The sequence below is a fragment of the Macaca nemestrina genome, chromosome 11, assembly GCF_043159975.1.
Source record: "Macaca nemestrina isolate mMacNem1 chromosome 11, mMacNem.hap1, whole genome shotgun sequence".
Taxonomy (NCBI): domain Eukaryota; kingdom Metazoa; phylum Chordata; class Mammalia; order Primates; family Cercopithecidae; genus Macaca; species Macaca nemestrina.
The window spans coordinates 99,708,729-99,730,427 of NC_092135.1; the positions used below are offsets into that span (position 1 = coordinate 99,708,729).

Genomic DNA, 21,699 nt, shown 5'->3' on the forward strand with positions numbered 1-21,699 from the left:
AAGTGGTCCAATCTCAGCTTACTGCAACCTCTGCTCTTCCCAGATTCAAGCGATTCTCCTGCCTCAGCCTCCTGAGTAGCTGGGATGATAGGCGCCTGCCACCACACCCAGCTAATTTTTGTATTTTTAGCAGAGACAGGGTTTTGCCATGTTGGCCAGGCTGGTCTCGAGCTCCTGACCTCAGGTGATACACCTGCCGCGGTCTTCCAAAGCACTAAGCACTAGGATTAAAGGTGTGAGCCACCGCGCCCGCCAAGTCCTTTACTGTTAAGAACAAATTCAAGACTAAAGTGACAACTTTTTATCAGAGTTAATGGTGCATAACAATCTGAAGCTAGAAGAGCCCAGATTTCCTCTATGAGGAAAGTGAGATTTAGAGACCTTCCCAGGAGAGAGGTTATTTGTTTAAGCCAACTCCTATCAGTAAAAGGTGGTAGCACTTACCTAGGCAGAACATCGCCATGCCCCAGCTGCCCTTCCTTCCCTTTCCCCCAGGTCCACACTTCTGTTCTCAGAGAAGGCAGGAGCGCATCTGCCTCTCCACTGTATGTGGGGGTCAGAACCACTGTCCTCGTTTTCACCCGTGCAGCCTTTCTTAAGAGCCTGGGGGAAACTGAAAACCAACCAGACATGGGGTGAAGGAGTGGGAGTCCAGAGGGTAAGAAAACATATCATTCAGACAAACTTAACATTTTCAAAAACATACATCACTCGCAGTATTTTTGAAGCATATTCTAGAGGTTCTCTGTAGAAAAGCGGATCTATTAGTCAAATGAAATTGGTAAATACTCACTGCTACAATCTATCCTCCCACTACCTCCTCTGCAGAGATTCACATACACATTAGCACACACTGAAGGTGGTGACAAATCCTGTAAATAAAAGCCCTGTTTAAATATGTTTAACCCAGCTGGACTTCCAAACATTTAGCCACAGAATCCTTTTCTAACATCTAGTGGCATCCTATAGAACTTGTATTCTAAAGAATATGCTCAACAAATACTATACTAAGGCTGACAAATATTTTTCCCATTTGAAAACAAAAATTAAAGAGCCAGGCAAAGTGGCTGCGATCCTAGCTACTCGGGAGGCTGAGCTGGGAGGATTCCTTGAGCACAGGAGTTTGAGGTTATAGTGTGTTATGACTGCACCTGTGAAAACACACTGCACTACAGCCTGGGCAACATAGCGAGACATTATTATTTTTTTTTTTGAGACAGTTTCACTCTTGTCATCCAGGCTGGATTGCAGTGGCAAGATCTCAGCTCACTGGAATCTCTGCTTCCTGGGTTCAAGCGATTCTCTGGCCTCAGCCTCCTGAGTAGCTGGGATTACAGGCACGCACCACCACACCCAGCTAATTTTTGTACTTTTAGTAGAGACAGGGTTTTGCCATATTGGCTAGGCTGTTCTCAAACTCCTGACCTCAAGTGATCCTCCTGCCTCGGCCTCCCAAAGTGCTGGGATTACAGGTGTGAGCCACTGTGCCCGGCCCCCATCTCTTAAAACACAAAAAGCCTTTCTAAGTCAAGGTCTAAGTTCAAATATATTACAAATAATTGTAATAAAGAATTCATTTTAGCTATAAAATGTAAACATTTCTAAGGCAGGAAAAAGATTATGAAAGGGAAATACTAAAAAGGTTTTGTATTTGCCTATTTCAAATTATTTTATAGAGATGTTAAAAAATGTTTTAAAAGAACACAGCCATTTTTTATCGTTATCGTGTTCAAAATTACATCAAACATATACAACACTATGTGAATAGTGTTTGATGCCCGGATAGGTTTTGAAGAAAATCATTAAATGTCACTCAGTAGAGGCTTAGTCATTAAGTCATTAACTTCTGGGCCACAAGAAAAGTGATCATCACTGCCTAACATCAACATCTTTTCTGGTAAATGTATCATTTCTATGCATACAGAGACTTAAATAAACCTACTTGAAGATTCCTCAAGGATGCACTCCAGATAATTCTTAGAGAGGGGAAAAGAGTACATGTAAAATTTTTCTAAAGATACTTTAGGTTACTAAGTAAAATTTAACCTTAGGAGGTAAGTCTATTAGTGGGAATCATGATGTAATGACATGAAAAAAATATTCCACATTTGTAGTTCAAAGAGATTGCAAATATATTTATATACTTAAAATGGTAAAGGACACTTAAGAATAAGAAAAATTTGGGGCAAGATTTTCCTTCAGACTTAATAGAGATCACAGGTCTTCTTATACATCATATATATATAATATATATATTCAAATTAATCAGGACTTAAGTTTTATTTGTGTAGAGGAAAATCTGGTGGTAATTAGAATTAGGAGGCAGAATAAGAGTGGCACAAAGTGTTCAGTAAGTAGAGCAAGGGGAGAAACAGGTGCAGAGTAAAAAAAGGTAAGTTTTAGTACAGTCTAGATTTCCCAACTTTTGAGCTTTGCACAAAATCATGTAAACCAGGAGCTGGTCAATTATAGCCCATGGGCCAAACAGGGCCTACCATCTGCTTTTGTAAATAAAGTTTTGTTGGGATATAGCTTCACTCATTCATTACATATTGACTCTGGCTGCTTTTACATAATCACAGCGTAGCTGAGTAGTTGTCACAGAGACAGGATGGCCTACAAACCTTAAAATATTTCTCTTTGGCTCTTTACAGAAAAAGTCTGCCAACTCCTGGTCTCATCAAATGCTTCTCAAACTTTAGTGTGCACACTAATCACCTGGGGGATCTTGCTCTAATGCATGTTTTGATTCAGTAAGTTGAGAGTGGAACCTGAGCATCTGCATTTCTAACAAGTTCCCAGGTGCTGCTGATGCTGCTGGTCTGCAGGCCACTCTCGACAAGCTCGAGTCCAGATGGCTGAGACTGTTGAACTGACTGAGAAAAGGAGAAGAGCCAACTGTGTAATATTCTAAAAAGTTTATTGCCTATGGTCTCAGAAAATGAAGTTTTCTCTTCTTGAAGCTTAAGAGTTCTCTCCTCTTTTAAGTCAAGTACAGTAATTCCTCACTTATCCAATGGTCACATCTGCAACCTCATCAGTGTGGAGTATAGGTCCCAATTAGGAAATAAGAAGGGTATTGTAACACTCCAGAACAACAAAATAAGATTCAAAATAAGGTTCATAAGCAGGAGCAAACACCAAGAAAAAGTTACGTTCTAACTTTTTAGTGATATCTAAAGCAGATAAACATGCAACTTTCTTTTAAAACCACCCTTAAATAAATTTTGACATTTGAATATGTCAGTTTCATAATTAGGAAAGTTTTTATCAATAATACAGCATGTGATGTCAGGAGCATCCTGGATTCCCCAAAAGTCAATTCATAAAACCTGGTTATTTCCTTACCTTGTGACAACAATCCAGGGAGGGAGAGTCTTCGACTGCCTCCCTCTGTTTCTTCTTCTCTGATATCCACAAGACTTGAACTTTTCTTTCCTTGCATTGATTCCTGTTTAACCTGTTCTTCCCTGCTATCTTTCAAACCTTCTGGGCCAATGGCACTACTGCCTGCCTGAGCTCCAGTTTCACAAGGGGTTGTACTATAAAAGTTCATAACTTTCTTCAGTGACAAGGCACCAGCTTCGTAAGTAGCAGCCACTCTCACACCAACAGCAGATGCACAAGAGACCACCAGGCTGTTTAGGGCTGAGGTGCTTGTGGTAGGTGGGCTGTGGAGATTAGGAATTGCTTCTTCTATAAGAGGCTAAAATATACACACATAAAAAATTACATAAAAATATAATCCCTTATACAATAAGCAATCAATAAAAAGAAAGTTTAATATCCATCGCTGTTTGCTTTAAGAATCTAAAATGACAGGAGAAGTTCTCTTCACCTTCAACTAAAGGTATTCTCTTCTTGATCATGGAGTTAACACATTAAAAGGAAATGAGTACTCTAGTTCCTTTTCCAAAGTACTTCCTTTTGTCTGGATGTTGTATTTTTCTACGGTATTTAAAAATAAGCCTCAGCTGCTTTTATAAAATTAAATATAGTAAAAAGGTAGAGGGAAGAAAAAGCAAGGAAAACACTGTCTTTAATACCATGTGCACTGTGACAGCCCTGGATGGAAGGTTGAAAAAATGCAAATTTCATTATTGATCACTTTCAGGAAAATTTATACAGACTACCACCTAGAAGTGGCAGGAAAAAAATTAGATTTTATGGAAAAAAAGCTTTCCCTGAAATGCTTTATAAATTGAAATTTAGATATAGCATATAGAGATGGAAAAATAAGTTATACCTATAACCTATCATCTCCCAAATTATGCTAAGCTTGAGTGCCTTTACTGGCTCATCAATGAGTTATTTTCTATGACCCTGGGGCTAGACAAGCTGTAGGATTACCTTTGCTCTTGCTACCACAGATGGCAAATGTGGTAGGTTAATAATTAAACATTTGGAACCAATGTTCTTAGTGTGATTCTAGAAGTGTACTAGAAAGTCAAACTAAAGTTTTCTGATATCTTAATGAAAAATCAGTAGAAATTTACTCTAAGCTATCAAACATCAATGTTCCCTAAAAAGGAAGGTCATTAAATGTACCTACCAAACACATAAAAAAGCTTTCATCTCATCAGCATAGATCATATTGAAAAATATGCTTCTTATTGTACCCAAAGATCTCAAAGGGAATATACACATTCCTTCATTTGTCCTAAATTAAAATACAAATATTGCGTGTGTGTGTGTGTGTGTGTGTGTGTGTGTATTTTAACACTGGTTTTTGACTTCTTAAAGGAAAGAATTCCTGGTACCTAGCAAAGTGCCTGACACGTAAGTACTCACCACATTTTGTTGAATTAAATGCTAAATTCAAAAGAGCTATTTACATGCAAATGAGTAGTCTGTAAATAGTCCATAAAATAAACAAATATACTTAATAAAACAAAAAATAAATACAAAGTCTATTACTTCTTTGGTGATACAGCTCCCATGATAGCTCGTTCAAAAGAATTAGTGTCACTATCTCCACTTTTTGTTCACAAAGACTCCTTACAGAAGCAGTGATGGTATTTAGAGGTAACTATTTTAGGGGGTTCTTGACCACTAGGTAGAGCAAAGTCACAAAACTCTACCTTATATAAACCTTGAACTACTGTTCTAACTGGCTCCTTCTACTTAATTATATTTAAAAATATAGTAAGTAAATAAGCCCTCCCCTACAAAAAAACATAATTAGCAATTTTGATGAAATATATAATTTTAGGAATTCCAGTCAACCAATAATACTTTGGTTTATTTCCCGAATGAGAGAGTCTCAGTTATATCTCACCAGAAGAGAAAAAACTTGCCGTAGAACACATAAATTCCTTGTGAATTAGCTGTATGATTGAGATGTTACTTACAGAGAATAAATTAAATGTAATAGAAACACACATTTATTTAATTTAAATAAATTAAATTTAATTCAGTAGAAACACACACATTGTTACTAGCATAAGTAACAAAAACTTCCAATGTTTAACAAAGTAAGTTAAAGGTAATAAGCATGTACAGTCTAAGAATTTTCTACATGCATTATTAAATTACTACTTTTGCTTTGTTCAGACTTTATAATACCTTTCTCCAAACAGCTTATCCTTGATTTTTAAAAAACTCAAATACCCACAAGTTTCAGTAAATGGATTGTGAAATAAAGACTATTTCTAAAAATACCTTCATGTTTGCATTCTGACACAGTAAACAATAAGAACTGAGAAGCAAGAGGCTATGTGGTTTCAAAAACCTAAAAAGAAACACTGCAGGGCAGATCTTTTATAATTATGATCTTTTGTTTTCTTAGAGTTTTGGTAAAGCAAAATCAAAAGGCCACACTGAGTGAAACACAGAAATAATCCTTTTTTTTTTTTTTGAGATGGAGTCTCGCTCTGTTGCCCAGGCTGGAGTACAGTGGCGCAATCTTGGCTCACTGCAACGTCCGCCTCCCAGGTTCATACCATTCTCCTGCCTCAGCCTCCTGAGTAGCTAGGACTACAGGTGCCTGCCGCCCTGCCTGGCTAATTTTTTGTATTTTTAGTAGAGACGGGGTTTCACCGTGTTAGCCAGGATGGTCTCGATCTCCTGACCTCACGATCTGCCCGCCTTGGTCTCCCAAAGTGCTGGGATTACAGGCCAGAAATAATCCTTTTAAAACAATTTATTTTAAGCGGGAACTCAAGCTTTACCATGTGCTACTGATAAACAGCTTTTGTTCACTCTACCATAAATCTTCAAAATGAAAATAGTTTTAATAAGATACATAAAGTAGGCTGGGTATGATGGTTCCGCCTGTAATCTCAACACTTTGGAAGGTTGAGGTGGGAGGATTGCTTAAGCTCAGGAGTTTGAGATGAGCCTGGGCAACAAAGGTCAACCTCCTCTCTACTTAAAAATAAAATAAAATCAGCAGGTGTGGTGGCACGTGTGTAGTCCCAGCTACTTGGAAGGCTGAACTGGGAGGATCGCTTGAGCCTGGTAGATCAAGGCTGCAGTGAGCCACGATCGCACTACTGCACTCCAGCCTGGGTGACAGAGCAAGACCCCATCTCAAAAACAAACAAACAAAAAGATAAAATATTAGCCAGCTCTTCAAATAAAGCCTAGTAAGGACAACAGCTATAACTGAAAAAAACGGAAACATGTAATTGCCTGTAAGTTTTAAATCTGCCTACAACTGAAGGATCTGCCACAAAGCAACCTTCCCTGTTAAAGAAGGAAAGAACTTTTCTCTACAGAATTCTGAACAGTGTTACAAATACAAGTAAGAAGAATGTTTGTGAATGTATAGTTATATAAAAGTATTCAGGGCCTACCAACATTCAGTACCTTAGCCATGGAAAAAAAGTACTAGCAAGAAAAACAAAATGAAATGTTCCTACTTACAAAACAAGCCCAACATGATACCTTTCAATATCATAAAGGCCTAGAACTTAAACATAAAGAGTCATTTTGGATTAATCCAGGTTCTTTCCTTTATCTAGGCTTGCCTGATAAAACAAAATTATAGTCAAACTCAAAAAACAAAAAATGCTACCAAGCCTCACTCATTTTAAAGTTTCTAAAGAAAAGCTCACACAGTTCAACTCTAGAAACACTTTTATTTTATAAAATTTAGCAGGTACCTGAGATGGCACTGGCTTTTCACCATGCTCTGAGTCCTCTCTTACTGAATGATCTGACAGTCTCCGCAGGTATTCACTGACTGCTTGGGTGTCAGGGTATGATGGCACGTTTCTGGCAGAAGAAATTTCAGTTGTTCCCATGACGTTTTGTTGAGAGGATACGGCATCGCTGCTTGTGGTCTGAGCACCGACTGCATTCAGTTCAGTAGCAACAGACTGATCACTGGCTACAAGAGTGTTCTCAAATACTTCTTCCTGCCTGTCAAGGGTTTCAGTGGAGGGGCTGAGAGCAGTGCTGGGATGGTTTTCTGCCTGAGATTCTGTCAGTGTCACACCTAATGGGCAACAATGACTGTCTGATATAATCACATGGTCTTCTTTGTCAGTCATAGTAATCAAGAGCTGGCTGCACTGGTTGCATCGTTCTGGGACTGGCTTCAGATCTTGGGAAGGGAGGCATTGTACAAGGGCTAAGCTGTGGAAAGCACCACAGGCAACTTGAAGCACCACTCGCCCAGCAAGATGTTCTACCTTTTGCGGCTTTGTCACTGGGAAGGCAGTGGTAATGAGACCCAACTGACAACCGGTACCCCATGCCCAAATCTCTCTGCTTATTGACAATGCCAGAGTGTGTTCCTCGCCACATGCCAACTGTAAAATCCTGACTGCTAACAAAGGGCTGGCCTCAGAATCAGCAATGCTGACAGGGTTCGGTTCCGGCACATACTGCTGGTTGGCTACTGCACACTGGCCAGCAGAATTCTCTCCCCACATGTATGCGACACCATTGTCTGTCACTGCTCCACTATGGAAGCTTCCTGTTGCCACAGTAACAACATATTGCCCAACCAGGGCATTTTCTAGAATGGGGCTACTTGGACAAATCTCTGCTGGTCCACTTCTCCAGGGAAGGGTCCCAAAGCTGTAGACCTCACCATCTGAAGTTTCAAAAAAAGGAAAAAGAAAAAAAAAAGGGTTAGTGAATTAACTAAAAATTTTAACAGTAAACTTTTAGTGCCCTCTAGATTTAACCAAATTGGACTTTCTTTTTAAATTTTCCAAAGCAGTTGTAGAAATCTGGTTCAAGCACACAGTATTTAACATTAATTCATCTTTTCAAAAATGACTCATTTTAATATTCTGCACTATGGTGAGAATTTCTACAAATTGTAGGAGGCTACTCCTTTCCTTCAGCCTCATCCTACAAACTCCTCACATCAATCCACTAGTAATGGCCACCATCACAGGCTATTACAGAAGCAGATTCCAAGTGTTCAAAGGCAAAATAAACAATGATGTTAAAATAAAATAAGCAAAAACTAAGACAAAACAGACACATTCACTAATATCTACAAGTCATTACTAGTAAACAAGTTGGAACAGCAGAAAATTATGCAATGGCTTAAAAATATTAGAGATTCATTTTGGCCAAAACTAAGAAATTAATTTCATGCCTCTAGGCTGTACAGAAAGCACCAGTTCTTAACAAGACATGGTTGTCTTCACATTGTACGGCACGTTATGTACAGTTTTGAGATGTTACATAAATATACAGGTTGAGTATCATTTATCCAAAACGCTTGGGAGCAGAGGGATTTTGGATTTCAGGTCCAGGTTTTGGAATATTTGCCTTATACTTACTGACTGAGCATCCCAAATCTGAAATGTTCCAATGAGCATTTCCTTTGAGCATCATCACATCAGTGCTCAGAAAGTTCTGGATTTTGGATCATTTTAGATGTCAGATTTTTTAATGTGGGATGCTCACCTGGACTTTTTGTACTAGATACTAGCTAGTCTTTCTGAGGTGAGATTTGTTTAAAAAGCAAATCAGCTTCTTCTCCAAAAAAAAACATCAAATGGCAGATGATGCCAGTGCAGCGGGAGGGCCTGGAGGCCTCAGGGAACCTGGGATGGGGAACCACAGCGACTTCCTTGGAGGCTTGGGCAGCAGCATCTGGGGCCAGGGTCAGGGCCACAGAGCTCAAAGAGGCAAGGCCGAGGATAAGGAATGGACACCCACCCCTAAGCTGCGCTGCCTGGTCAAGGACATGAAGATCAAGTCCCTGGTGGAAATCTATCTCTTCTCCCTGCCCATCAAGGAGTCTGAGATCATTGACTTTTTCCTGGGGACCTCTCTCAAGGATGAGGTTTTGAAGGTTACGCCGGTGCAGAAGCAGACATGCACCGGCCAACACACCAGGTTCCAGGTGTTTGTTGCCACTGGGGACTACAATGGCCACTTGCTCCAAGGAGGTGGCCACTGCCATCCAAGGGACTATCATCCTGGCCAAGCTCTCCACTGTCCCTGTGCATAGATGCTACTGGGGGAACAAGATCAGCAAGCACCATGTGGTCCCTTACAAGGTGACAGGCTGCTGTGGTTCTGTGCTGGTGCGCCTCTCATCCCTGCACCCAGAGGCACTGGCATCCTCCTAGCCCTGGTGCCCAAGAAGCTGCTGATGATGGCCAGTATCAATGACTGCTACTCCTCAGCCAGGGTCTGCACTGCCACCCTGGCCAACTTCACCAAGCCCACCTATGATGCCATCTCCAAGACCTACAGCTAACTGGCCCCCAACCTCTGGAAGGAGACTGTATTCACCAAGTCTCCCTCTCAGGAATTCACTGGCCACCTTGTCAAGACCCACACCAGAGTCTCTGGGCAGAGGACCCAGGCTCCAGCTGTGGCTACAACACAGGGTTTTTATACAAGAAAAATAAAGTGAATTAAGCCTAAAAAATATTTAAAATAAAAAGCAAATCATAACAGAACAAAGCAAAAAAGCAAATGAACCTGTCAGCAGAATAACCAGCTAGCTTTAGAATTAATGAAGACACCAGTGAGTTGGGTATATAAATAACTTATGTATATCCAGGTATGCTACCAAGTCTTAATTTTACTGTAGTATTGTGGGAATTTGGGAGCAGGTGCACATAATCTACGCTGGCTAAAAATTCAGTGAAACAAAGACTTGGCTATGGGTTTTGAAAAATACTGAACCAAGCCCACTATCCTTTCTTTTCCATATGACCAGAGACTTATGATTTTTTTTTAATTAATGAAGAAATAAGCATTATTTTTTTCTCATAAGGCAGCAATTGAGTTGATGATGAAAACATGCAAACTTTATCTCTGACCTATTATACATGGTCACGTATACACTCAAGTTAACTCATCACATCTATATAAGTAAGGACTCAATAGTGGCTAGAGGGAAGATATGTACATTTATTAGGAAACGTAGAGTCTGGATCAAGATGAGAAAATAAGCTCACTGGTTAAGTTCTTTTAAACTTTGTTTCCTAATACAACAATATACTTGAAAAAGCTCACCAAGTCTTTCAATTAACATTATTGCACTAGAAAGAGCAACACTGCAAACAAACGGATATTCAGATTCCCCTCCTTAAAAAAACAAAAACCAAAAACTGGAGCATATAAAAAATAGTGAAACAGGCCAGGCGCGGTGGCTCATGCCTGTAATCCCAGCACTTTGGGAGGCCGAGGCAGGCGAATCACAAGGTCAGGAGTTTCAGACCAGCCTGGTCAATATGGTGAAACCCCGTCTCTACTAAAAATACAAAAAAAAAATTAGCTGGGCATGCTGGCGCTCGCCTGTAGCCCCAGCTGCTCAGGAGGCTGAGGCAGAAGAATCGCTTAAACCTGGGAGGCAGAGGTTGCAGTGAGCCGAGATTGTGCCACCGCACTCCAGCCAGGGCAACAGAGCAAGACTCCGTCTCAAAAAAAAAAAAAAAAAAAAAGTGAATCAATGAAGTATCTTCATGAATTATGAGCTAATGGTCATATTTAACAGAGATGAAGAACCTTGAAAATTTCTAGCACTCAACCATTTCCTCAGCTGAAAAAGATAGCACTGGAGATCTGTATGCAATTTCAAACACACGCTTGTATTAGATGTTTTTTTTGGTAACTGTGACACTTAATACCAGGACACTGCTTAAACAATGATAGGCTATGTAAATATTTTTGAAAAGTTTTCCTTCAGTTGTCCTAGCCTTGAAGGTATGATTCTAAAGATACCATGTTTATAGTTGAGTAACTTTTTTTTTTGAGATAGGATCTTACTTTGTCACCTAGGCTAGAGTGCAGTGGCATAATCACAGTTCACTGCATGCAGCTTTGATCTCCCAGACTCAAGCTATCCTCCTGCCTCAGACTCTGAAGTATCTGGAACTACAGGTGTGTGCCTCCATGCCTGGCTTATTTTTAAAATATTTCCTGTAGAGACACGGTCTCCCTATGTTGCCCAGGCTGATCTTGAGCCCCTGGGCTCAAGGGATCCTTCTGCCTTGGCCTCCCAAAGTGTTGGGATTACAGGTGTGGGCAATTGTGCCCAGCCGGTTTCACTATCTTAATGAAAATATTCCAAATATATTATTGAAAACAATAGAATTCCACTTATATTTGCTTGAGAACTACATATTTTAAATTTCACAGGACAGGTATTGAATCTAGTTCACATTTTTAAAGTAAGATTGTTTTTAAAGTCCTGAATCATATAATAACATTATAATAAAACTGATATAAGACAAACTAAAAAGAAATCCATGTTTATCCCATACAACCACCAGGACCAGACTTAATCCTTGTTTCCTAGAATTTGTCTTCCTTTAGTTCCTAGAAAGAAAATACCAAATCATTATTTAATATCTCAATAAATGCTTGCACAGCAGAAATGTATAAATTAGTGAAGTAGATGGCAATCGGTGCCCAAATCAAATCTGCCAAGATTGAGTTGATAAAGCACCATTAAGATTAAAGGTAACTCTAAAATTATAGCACGTTTCTGTAATAGACTCGTAGATTTTATAATATGTCTTGTGAATTGCTATTTATGTCTGAAAAAAAAAAATTATACTGCGAAAGTTTAGCCAAGTGGCTTTAAAAGCCAGCTTTGAAATCAGACTGAGTTCCAGTCCTGACTCTGACACTTCAATAGCTGTGTGTGCTTGGGAAAATGTAATCTCCCTGACTTTCAGTTTCCTTATCTGTGAATAATAATAGAAGCCACCTCACAAGGTAGTAGTGCAGATTCAGTGAGATAACACATGGAAAGGGCTTAGTATAGTATCTGGCACACAACTGCTTAACAAACATTAGCTATTATTAGCATTATTATTCTGATAGACTTAATGAACAAAAGTTATAGCAAAAGAGTCTCTGAATAGGTGACCTTTTAAAAGTTAATTTTTCATTTATTTATTACTATAAAATTTTAAAACTATAGTTCTCCCGTTTATTCTAGTTAACGGTATATTTTAAATTTAAAAACTAATCTGATTTCTGATAAGGGAGTAAGAATATATCTTGAAAACAGAATCAGTTCATTAAGAAACCCTAGGCCAGGCGCAGTAGTTCATCCCTGTAATTCCAGAACTTTCGGAGGTCGAGGCAGGTGGATCACCTGAGGTCAGGAGTTCAAGACCAGCCTGGCCAACATGGTGAAACCCCATCGCCACTAAAAATACAAAAAAAAAAAATTAGGTGTGGTGGCGGGCGCCTGCAGTCCTAGCTACTTGGGAGGCTGAGGTAGGAGAATGGCGTGAACCTGGGAGGCAGAGCTTGCAGTGAGCCGAGATTGTGCCACTGCACTCCAGCCTGGGTGACAGAACGAGACTCCGACTCAAAAAAAAAAAAAAAATAGCTAGGTGTGGTGGTGGGCCCGTGTAACCCCAGCTACTTGGGAGGCTGAGGCAGGAGAATCGCTTGAACCTGGGAGGCAGAGGTTGCGGTGAGCCGAGATCGCGCCGTTGTACTCCAGCCTGGGCGACAAGAGCAAAACTCCGTCTCAAAAAAATAAAAAAAAGAACCCCTAGTATCCAATTATTCCCATACCTGACTTTCCACATTCAGGCATTTGTTAGCATTGCAGTTCGTATTTGTTAAGCCATTCTCTTAATTACCTTCAGTCAGAAGAACTCCATGTTTCACTCCGAGGGCTGCCTGCAAAACAGTCTTTCCTCCCCAGCCTGGCAATCTCTCTGGAGTTATGGGAAAGGATCCTGCCTGCCAGATATGGACCAGGCCTCTTTCTTTGGATCCTTCTGCCTCTGTTGAGCTACAAACATCAAGAAACATAGCTTAATTGTTTCTACAATTCAGAACGGTATCCTTTGTTCTTAATACTTTTCATGATTGTACCTTTTACTAGCACATGGATGACTGGGTCAGATAGCTGAATTAGCACCTATTTTATGCTTTGGTTATGCTCATAGGAGCCAAAGTAAAACAACTATTTATGTAAAAGACTAAAGGATGTGGGACATGGTCGCTCACACCTGTAATCCAGCACTTTGGGAGGCCAAGGCAGGCAGATCACAAGGTCAGGAGCTCAAGACCAGCCTGGCTACTATGGTGAAACCCCATCTCTAGTAAAAATAAAATTAAAAAAAATTAGCCGGGCATGGTGGCATGTGCCTATAGTCCCAGCTACTCAGGAGGCTAAGGCAGGAGAAGCGCTTGAACCCGGGAGGCGGAGGCTGCAGTGAGCCAAGATCGTGCCACTGCACTCCAGCCTGGATGACAGAGCGAGACTCCGTCTCAAAAAAAAAAAAAAGACTGAAGGACACTCTAAACCCACAAATTACTTTTCTCCATCTAAGAAGCAAACAAAACTTGGGCTATTTTTAGAAGTTTTAGCATTTGGTAGCATAAAATTCCAAGATTCTAACTTCTCAATATATTCACTCCTTGTTTAGATATTAAAGCTACAACATGCCCAAGTTGAAGTCTTATCATAAAATTTTATAGTAAGTAAAAAGTACTTGATGAGAACAATATGAGATACAGGAATTCATTTCACTTTATGTTGAGTTTAAGTGTAGAATTGCTATTTAAACTTTTAGGAATCAAGTTTGTAATAGATATCAGTAAAATCCTTCATGCTTTGTTCAAGTTCTAGCTAAAGAATCCTACACATCTGATGATTTTGGTTTAAAGAATACAAAACACACAGCTGCACAGTAATGACCATATCCTAACTGCCCTCTTCTAAGAAAAGGCCGTGTTAAGATATGTGCCACCACTGGTAATACATTTTTTCAGTTTCTTTTTTCTAGAACACTGATGCCAAAATTTTAATGAGGCACAGAAACTCTTTTGAATAGCTAGGAATTTCTCTACGTTTGCTATATAATATTCCCTTAAATGATAACTGGACATAACCATGGTTCTATAGGAGGAACACTATACATTTAACCTTCCTTTTAGATATCTTCCATAACTAGTTCTTTAAGGATGGAAGATGATTAAGATTAGCAAGGCTACTTCTAAAAACCTGAAATTATTTGTGAGGGAAAAATGGCTACAAGCACTTTAAAATGATTAAATGAAGACATTTAGTGCTTCTTACAAAGCTTACAACTAACTAGCCTTCTTTAAAATTTGTTTTATCTTTACCAATCAACTAACTACAAATGTCACTATTCCCACTTAACAACCATCAACAAGAAAATTAAAACAAAGAGAAGCTACACATATGTGAAGCTGTTTGCTATGTTTTCCTAGGAGGATAAGAGAAAAGGAAGAAATGGTTTTACCTTCTCTTCTTTGAGTCCATCGGTCAGTGGGAACACTCCATCACCAAATCATTCCTTCTTTACAGAAAGTCTATCAAGACCTAAACAGTACAATACAAGTAAGGAAAAGAGCAGTAAAAGAATATTTTACCCCTTCAGACATTAAAAAAAAAAAAAAAAAAAAAAAGCCCTCTAACAAGTGCACATTCACTAGGAAATAAATATGCAGTAAAACTATTTAAACTATTTCATATCTTGCCTGCCAAAGTCAAACATAGGCTGAGCCTGCCCACTAAACTTATAAAAATGCCCGTTGACTGTCAAATGTAATGTCAAAGGAAAAGACTACCCACAATTAAGCTGTACTCTTTCAGGCAATAGATTTTGTTTTTTATTATAAAGAAAAAAGTTCAATCTGAAAATCAATATGTTAAGTACAAAAAGTACATATACATTAAGATTACTTTTTAAATGCTGTATCTGGAAAGCATGAAGACTTAAATACCAATTAACTCAGATTTTCTAAAATCTCTTCAGTAATGTATCTGATTCAAGTAGTTTTAATTTATACTTTTCAGTAATGCACAAAAAATTATGTCATTAAAATAGGAAGTTTTCCACTTATTGGAAGGAGGAACATTTTCCCCAAATCACCTTTCAATTCAGACCAACATGCCTCGTAACTCAAACGCTTGAAAGAAAGAAGTCTGAACTTTAAATCAGCTGTTTTAAAATCCACCTTTAATAGAAAATAGCTACATGAAAATCATGGTTACAAATATCATAACCCATCAGTTTAGAAACTCAATATTTAATAAAATAAGAGATAGAAAAATAAACAGAAATGCTGAGTGCATTTCAACTCAAAAAACCACATTTGTAAGGGTAACAAAACACATGAAAACAAAAGCACTTAGGTCTTATTTGTGTAAACCATAAAAATATTGGGGCCAAATTTGTGGTTTTTCTGCAAAAGGATATGGAATGGTCACTGTGTTCTGGAAACAGCCCATACTGGCAGGAGTGATCTACGGTCCATCTGTTTCCTCCAGGTTGCCTGTGAATTCTTACCATTTCCCATCTGTACATCTGAAGAAAATTACTTTCTACCTAATGCTTATTTTAGAAAGATTATGAATCATTCAAAGTTGGAAGACGGATACTATGTTAACAAGAGATATATCTGAATAAATTTAATAAATGCTATTCATTTAATAAATACAATTAAGTGCTACTATGCTTTGTCCATGATAGTAATTAGCCTTTTGTAAAATGCACAGTTCATGGTGTACAGAGAAATTCTGCCACCAGATCTAATCTGTGCGTATCTATCACAGATCATGGAGTTACTATGCCCTTGATTAAATTTCAACAATATGTAGCGGAAGCCAGAGAATTATTCTATGAGGATGTGGAAGCACACAAGCACACCTTACTTCACACAACTGGCACACTATATGTAAACGGAATTTTGTCCTACTGACTAACAATCAAAAATGTCGAGAATTTTTTGATAAAATGAATCAAGTCAACCTTTATTCTCTTTTAGTGCCAGATTTTTTAGTACAGTTTTCTTAAAGTTGGTTATACCTTACTCAATATTATTTATCACCACCACTCATTTTTTTAACCTAAATGGAATTAAAACTCTACAAACTGTTTTTACAACTTTCTTTTCTTACTTACATATAGGGCAGGCCAAATAATGGTCTCCAAAGGTGTCCAGGTCCTAATGCCCAGAACTTGTGACTCTGTTAGCTTGCATGATACTAATCAACTCTCCTTCAGATAGAAAGATTATCCTGGTTATCCAGGTGGACCCAATGTAACCATAAACATCCTTAAAACTGCAAGAGGGAGGCAGGAGGAGAATCAAAGAGACATGATGATGGAGGCAGGGTCAGAGGTGATGCTACACTGCTGACTGAACATGGGAGAAGGCAGCCATGAGCCAAGGAATGCGGTGACAGGTAGCAGCTGAAAAGGCAAGGAAAATGATTCTTTCCTAGAGTGTCCAGAAAAAAGCAGCCATGCAGACACCTTGACTTTAGGCTACAAGACCTGTGTCAGACTTTCAGCCTACAGAACTTGAAGGTAATATATTTGTGTTATTTTAAGCCACTAAGTTCGCAACAATTTGTTGCAGCTGCAGTAGAAAACTAACATACTATTTCATAGACATCTTTTTATATCAGTATTTACAGATCTCTCTCTCTCTCTCTTTTTTTTTTTTTAATAAGACGGAGTTTCGCTCTTGTCACCCAGGCTGGAGTGCAATGGCGCGATCTCAGCTCACTGCAACCTCCACCTCCCATGTTCAAGCAATTCTCCTGCCACAGCCTCCCAAGTAGCTGGGATTACAGGCACCTGCCATTACACCCGGCTAATTTTTATATTTTTAGTAGAGACAGAATTTCACCATGTTGGCCAGGCTGGTCTCGAACTCCTGACCTCAGGTGATCCACCTGCCTTGGCCTCCCAAAGTGCTGGGATTACAGGCATGAGCCACCTTAAGCCACCATGCCCAGCCCCTATCTCATTTTGTTTTAATGGTGTTTAATATGTTTGACATCTTCCAACAAGATATGTCTGCCTGAAACTCAAACAGGGCAATGAAGAAAAGAAAACTGATTGCTGAGGAAACATAACTAAAAAGGAATATTGCAACTAAATGTAGGGAGCTTATGTTATTAAAGTTTTATCCTCACATACTTAAGTAAGGGTGGTATTTACCAACTCTATTTAATCTAACATTCTTTCTCAATTATGTATCCATCCAGGAAAAGAAAGTAAATGAAAAACTTTTGTCTTTCTAATATTTTTATGATTGTCTCTCCAGGAAATCTATTAAGACTCACCTCAACCAGTCAAATAGCATTCAAATTTCTGTATGTTGTTTCATTGCTTTAATATTTTAAGTTTTTATAAAATTGCCTAATCATAAGACTTCCTCTGGGGATATTTCTTCCAGAGGAGCTTTAAGGTCTCTACATTCTTTAAGAGGGGCAAGATCCTTATACTCTGCTGCTTTTCTTCTGTTACAGTAACTTTCCTGCATAGACCTGTTAACCAGCTCTGATAAAGAAGCCATGTGATGCTGCATAAACAGCATTTACTGTGGGACCCTCTCTTACCTTGCGTGGCTTCCCTACAGATAAATGGCATCTCCATAAAATGAGCAAACCAGACATCAGCCTTCTGAGCCACAGGACACAGCTAGATCCACTTTAAAGTATACCACTCTATCCTTCAAATTATCATCTCCTTCACAGTGATATGTAAAGTAATTAAACCCCAGGTGGCCCTTTAAACAAAGAGCAAACCTGGCTTCTCAATAAACTGATGCCACTTTTAGACTCCACTGGATACACACCCTTCTGTCACATCTAACAGAGAAATAAGTTGTCTTGTATAAGCCAAGGATATCATTTTAACACCATGTCCTGGAAGTGCCCTTAACAACAACAACAACAAAAATCTAGTCTAGATGTCCCAACTATTGTTAGAAAGATGAGCTACAACCATCTACAGGTCTACAATACCTTAACCAGAAATCTATAGCTCTGAAAATTAAGTTTTTTCAATAATGCCTTTGGTGGCAAAATCTAATCTGACCTGAATTCATCTGACAGCAAAATCTGACCTGAACTAATACGAGGTTATTTATCACTTTTATCCCTTTAGTGTGAATATTCATACATTGTGTTGTAGAAATATCAATATGAATATAATAAGGCAGCACTACAGATCCTATAGGAAGTGTTATATAATATATGGCTTATGCATCTTATTCTAAAGAACAAAACATAAATCTGAATTCCAAAATGCATCTTGCCCCAAGGGTTTTGAATAAAGGACCAGGAATCTATATTCAAAAACAACTACTATCATTTTTTAGTAGAAGTCTCAAAACTTTTAACTATTTTATACTTAACTTGGTTTCTTTTATGTACTTTGAACATTTATTAACTATTTTAAACTTAACTTGGTTTCTTTTATGTACTTTGAACATTTATTTCATTTTAGAGAGTACACTGGAGAGTTGCATTGCTTCCAGTGGGACAGTCCACTGATGCTTTCATGCTTTTTTTGTTTTGTTTTGTTTTTTTGTTTCTTCTTCATTTTTGAGACAGTCTTGCACTGTCGCCCAGGCTGGAGTGCAATGGCGCGATCTCAGCTCACTGCAACCTTCGCCTCTGGGGTTCACATGATTCTCCTGCCTCAGTCTCCCGAGTAGCTGGTGGCGCACACCACCACACTTGGATAATTTTTTGTATTTTTAGTAGAGACGGGGTTTCACTATGTTGCCCAGATGGTCTTGAACTCCTGACCTTGTGATCTGCCCACCTTAGCCTCCCAAAGTGGTGGGATTACAAGTGTGAGCCAATGCGACTGGCCAATGATCTATTTTAATGACGATGATTTACATTTGTTTCAAAAGTTTTAAGCCAATTTTATGGTGAACACTCATGGAGCACCAAAATGATTTTTTGCAAGGAATATCCAGCCTGCAAATACTCAGTCGACTCATCTTTTCAATGGAGGAAGGAAGCCTGGATTCTTAAGTTTCATACAATGCTGCTAATTTGGTGAAGAAGAGGTGAATAAATGAGAGATGCTCTGGAGGCAGAGCAACTAGTACTCGGTGATTAGACAAAGGTGGGGGATCAAGGAGAAGGAGGTATCAGAAATGTTCTCTGGTTCTGCCTCAAACAGCTGTGTGTTGGTGGCTCCATTTCCTGAAATGGGCAAGAGTGAGGGAGATGGGACTCTGAAGCCAAGATAAGATTCTGGTAGGATAAAATTTATTTTTAAGTTCAAGATGTCTGTGAGAAACCCAAGAGTACATATCAAGTAAGCAGTTAGAATATATGAGCACGGAATTCAAGAGAAAAATCTCAGCTGCTGCTAAACTTGGGAGGGCATATGGATAATGTTTAAAAACAAGACAATGGATAATGCCATTGGGGTATATGGAAAGACAAAGGAAAGCACAGGGTCAAGCTTTAAGGAGCTCCTGCGCCTGGAAGTTGGATAGGATGAGGACTGGACAAAGAGGACTGAGATTGAGAAGTGGTCTGCTATGGGCACATGAAAACAAAGGAAAGCACTTCAGGGAGGATGTCAATTAGGTCAAGGCAGCTGGGGTCTTGTGGGAGAACTAAAGTGTCCATTGGATTTGCCAACACAGGTAACTGCTGAGCATGGCCACAACCTCAGTGGTTTGTTTGGGCACTGAAAACCAGATTGAAGTACGCTGAATATAAATGGGAGGTGACAATGTGGAAATATCTTTATTTTCAAAGGGTGATCCTTTTGAAAAATGTTGAAATGGCAAACAAAGAAATGGAGTGGTAGCTGGAGGGGAATGTGAAAATGAAGGGTTTTCTTTTGCTGGGGGGACAAGAGGAAGCTGAACATGTCTGCACGACAAAGACTGTGATCCTGGATAGAAGGATGATGAGGACAGTGGGCAGAGCCAAAGTCCTAGACAATGTGAAGGAGGATGCCATCCAGAATACATGGGGAGGGATGTCTGTCTGTTTGTTTGTTTGTTTTCCATTAGAAGAAAGGTCTACGTTTTTGAAAGAAGCGAGATCACAGGTACTGATATAAGCAGAATTCTAAATTTTGTGGTGGGAGGATAAGGGTTCCATATGATGGTACCTGTGAGTGACGAGGACTTCACAGTATGCATGTTGTAGAGTCTAATCTCCCTCCTGGCTCTACTCATTCTGTTTATTTTATCCCACCCTGCTATACATTTTTGTAAGCTGCTTTAAATCCTTTTGGGAACAAGGCAGGATATAAATAAAAACTTTAAATGTGGTACAGAAATGTGTTGAGTCTATTATCCCAAATGCAAAGAGAAAGTTAAGTCATGCAGGATCCTACATATTCATCTCTACTAAACTATTTTCTGGATAAAGTCTTTTTGGCTTAAATCGGTGAAAGGTAAATTTGTGAGTCATAAGTATAATAACTTTCAATTGCTTAAATTTCAACCACTGAAACCACATGCATTTTTTTTTCATCTACTATGTTCCAGGTACTATGCTAGTCTGAAATTTCCATGAGAGCAGAGTGACAAATATCGTATTCTCTAGTACATCCCAGCAGCTTAGTTCTGACGTATAACAGGTACTCAATAAATATCTGTAAATACATGAGTTTCTGCCCTTAAGAAATTTCCATACTAGTATGTTCTCTTTCTCACTAGAATAATGGCTCTCTATAGAGTTACACAGTACCTTAAGGCATAAGAAAGCTAATTTACATTAGCAAAGCTGGGCCTTCCTAGTCTTATTCTCCTGTCTCAAATACTGGTTTAAAATAGCAAAACAACAGTAATAATTGTAGTTATAAGAGTAATGTCAATCAGTGATTAGAATGACAAGACATTCAGATAGAAAGGCAATAAAAATAATAGGGGAGTAAACTGTATCATAATGCCCTGAACGAATATAGACATAGAGTGACCGGTGACTTGGATACAAAATTACCATAGATTTCATGTAGCCATTAACACTTCCTTTTAAAAGTCTGAGTTGGGTACATTTTATTACAATGTAGTAGAGTGACAAGAGATTTGGATACAAAATTACCATCAATTTCATATAGCCATTAACACCTCCTTTTTAAAATCTGAGTTGGTTACGTATTATTACAATGTAGTAAACCAGAGTTTATACTTTGAATGCAGTAAACAATAACAGTCTGGTATTTTACACTTGGTAAATGCTTAATAAATAATTTGCTTTTAGAGGCTAGGTCAACATTTACAAGTGGATTATGGTAACCTTTGACTCAAACACCTGACTTACAAATAATCTATACAACACCAACAACTGCTACTTTCTGGATACCCTGCCACTGAAGCCTTCACCAACCACTGTGGAAGGTTGAGGAAAACCCGCCTTGCACTGAAGCCTTGGCCAACCAACCACCAAGAAGGCCACTTGGAACCCCACACCTCTCAGCCTTAACTGCTGCACAGAAAGCATTGCCTGATACCATTATGGGAGCCAATGAGCCTTTAAATCTTGACTCA

The 21,699-nt window shown here is 38.9% G+C and overlaps 1 protein-coding gene across 4 annotated transcripts in view; it reads right to left on the minus strand.

Annotated features, from left to right (window-relative positions):
* The window catches only part of LOC105468090 (alsin Rho guanine nucleotide exchange factor ALS2), an 80,568-nt gene that overhangs the window by 53,572 nt on the left and 5,297 nt on the right, over nucleotides 1-21,699 (minus strand). For 3 of the 4 annotated variants that reach the window (XM_011718048.2, XM_071073191.1, XM_011718047.3), the window contains 5 exons: nucleotides 14,670-14,749; nucleotides 13,035-13,189; nucleotides 7,107-8,044; nucleotides 3,349-3,706; nucleotides 445-613 (listed from right to left, as the gene is read on the minus strand). In XM_011718048.2, coding sequence (XP_011716350.2) covers nucleotides 445-613; nucleotides 3,349-3,706; nucleotides 7,107-8,044; nucleotides 13,035-13,189; nucleotides 14,670-14,689 — 1,640 coding nt within the window. In that variant the 5' untranslated portion in view covers nucleotides 14,690-14,749. Of the gene's footprint in view, nucleotides 1-444; nucleotides 614-3,348; nucleotides 3,707-7,106; nucleotides 8,045-13,034; nucleotides 13,190-14,669; nucleotides 14,750-21,699 lie in introns of those variants that run through there. The other variant, XM_011718053.3, reaches the window with a different exon arrangement.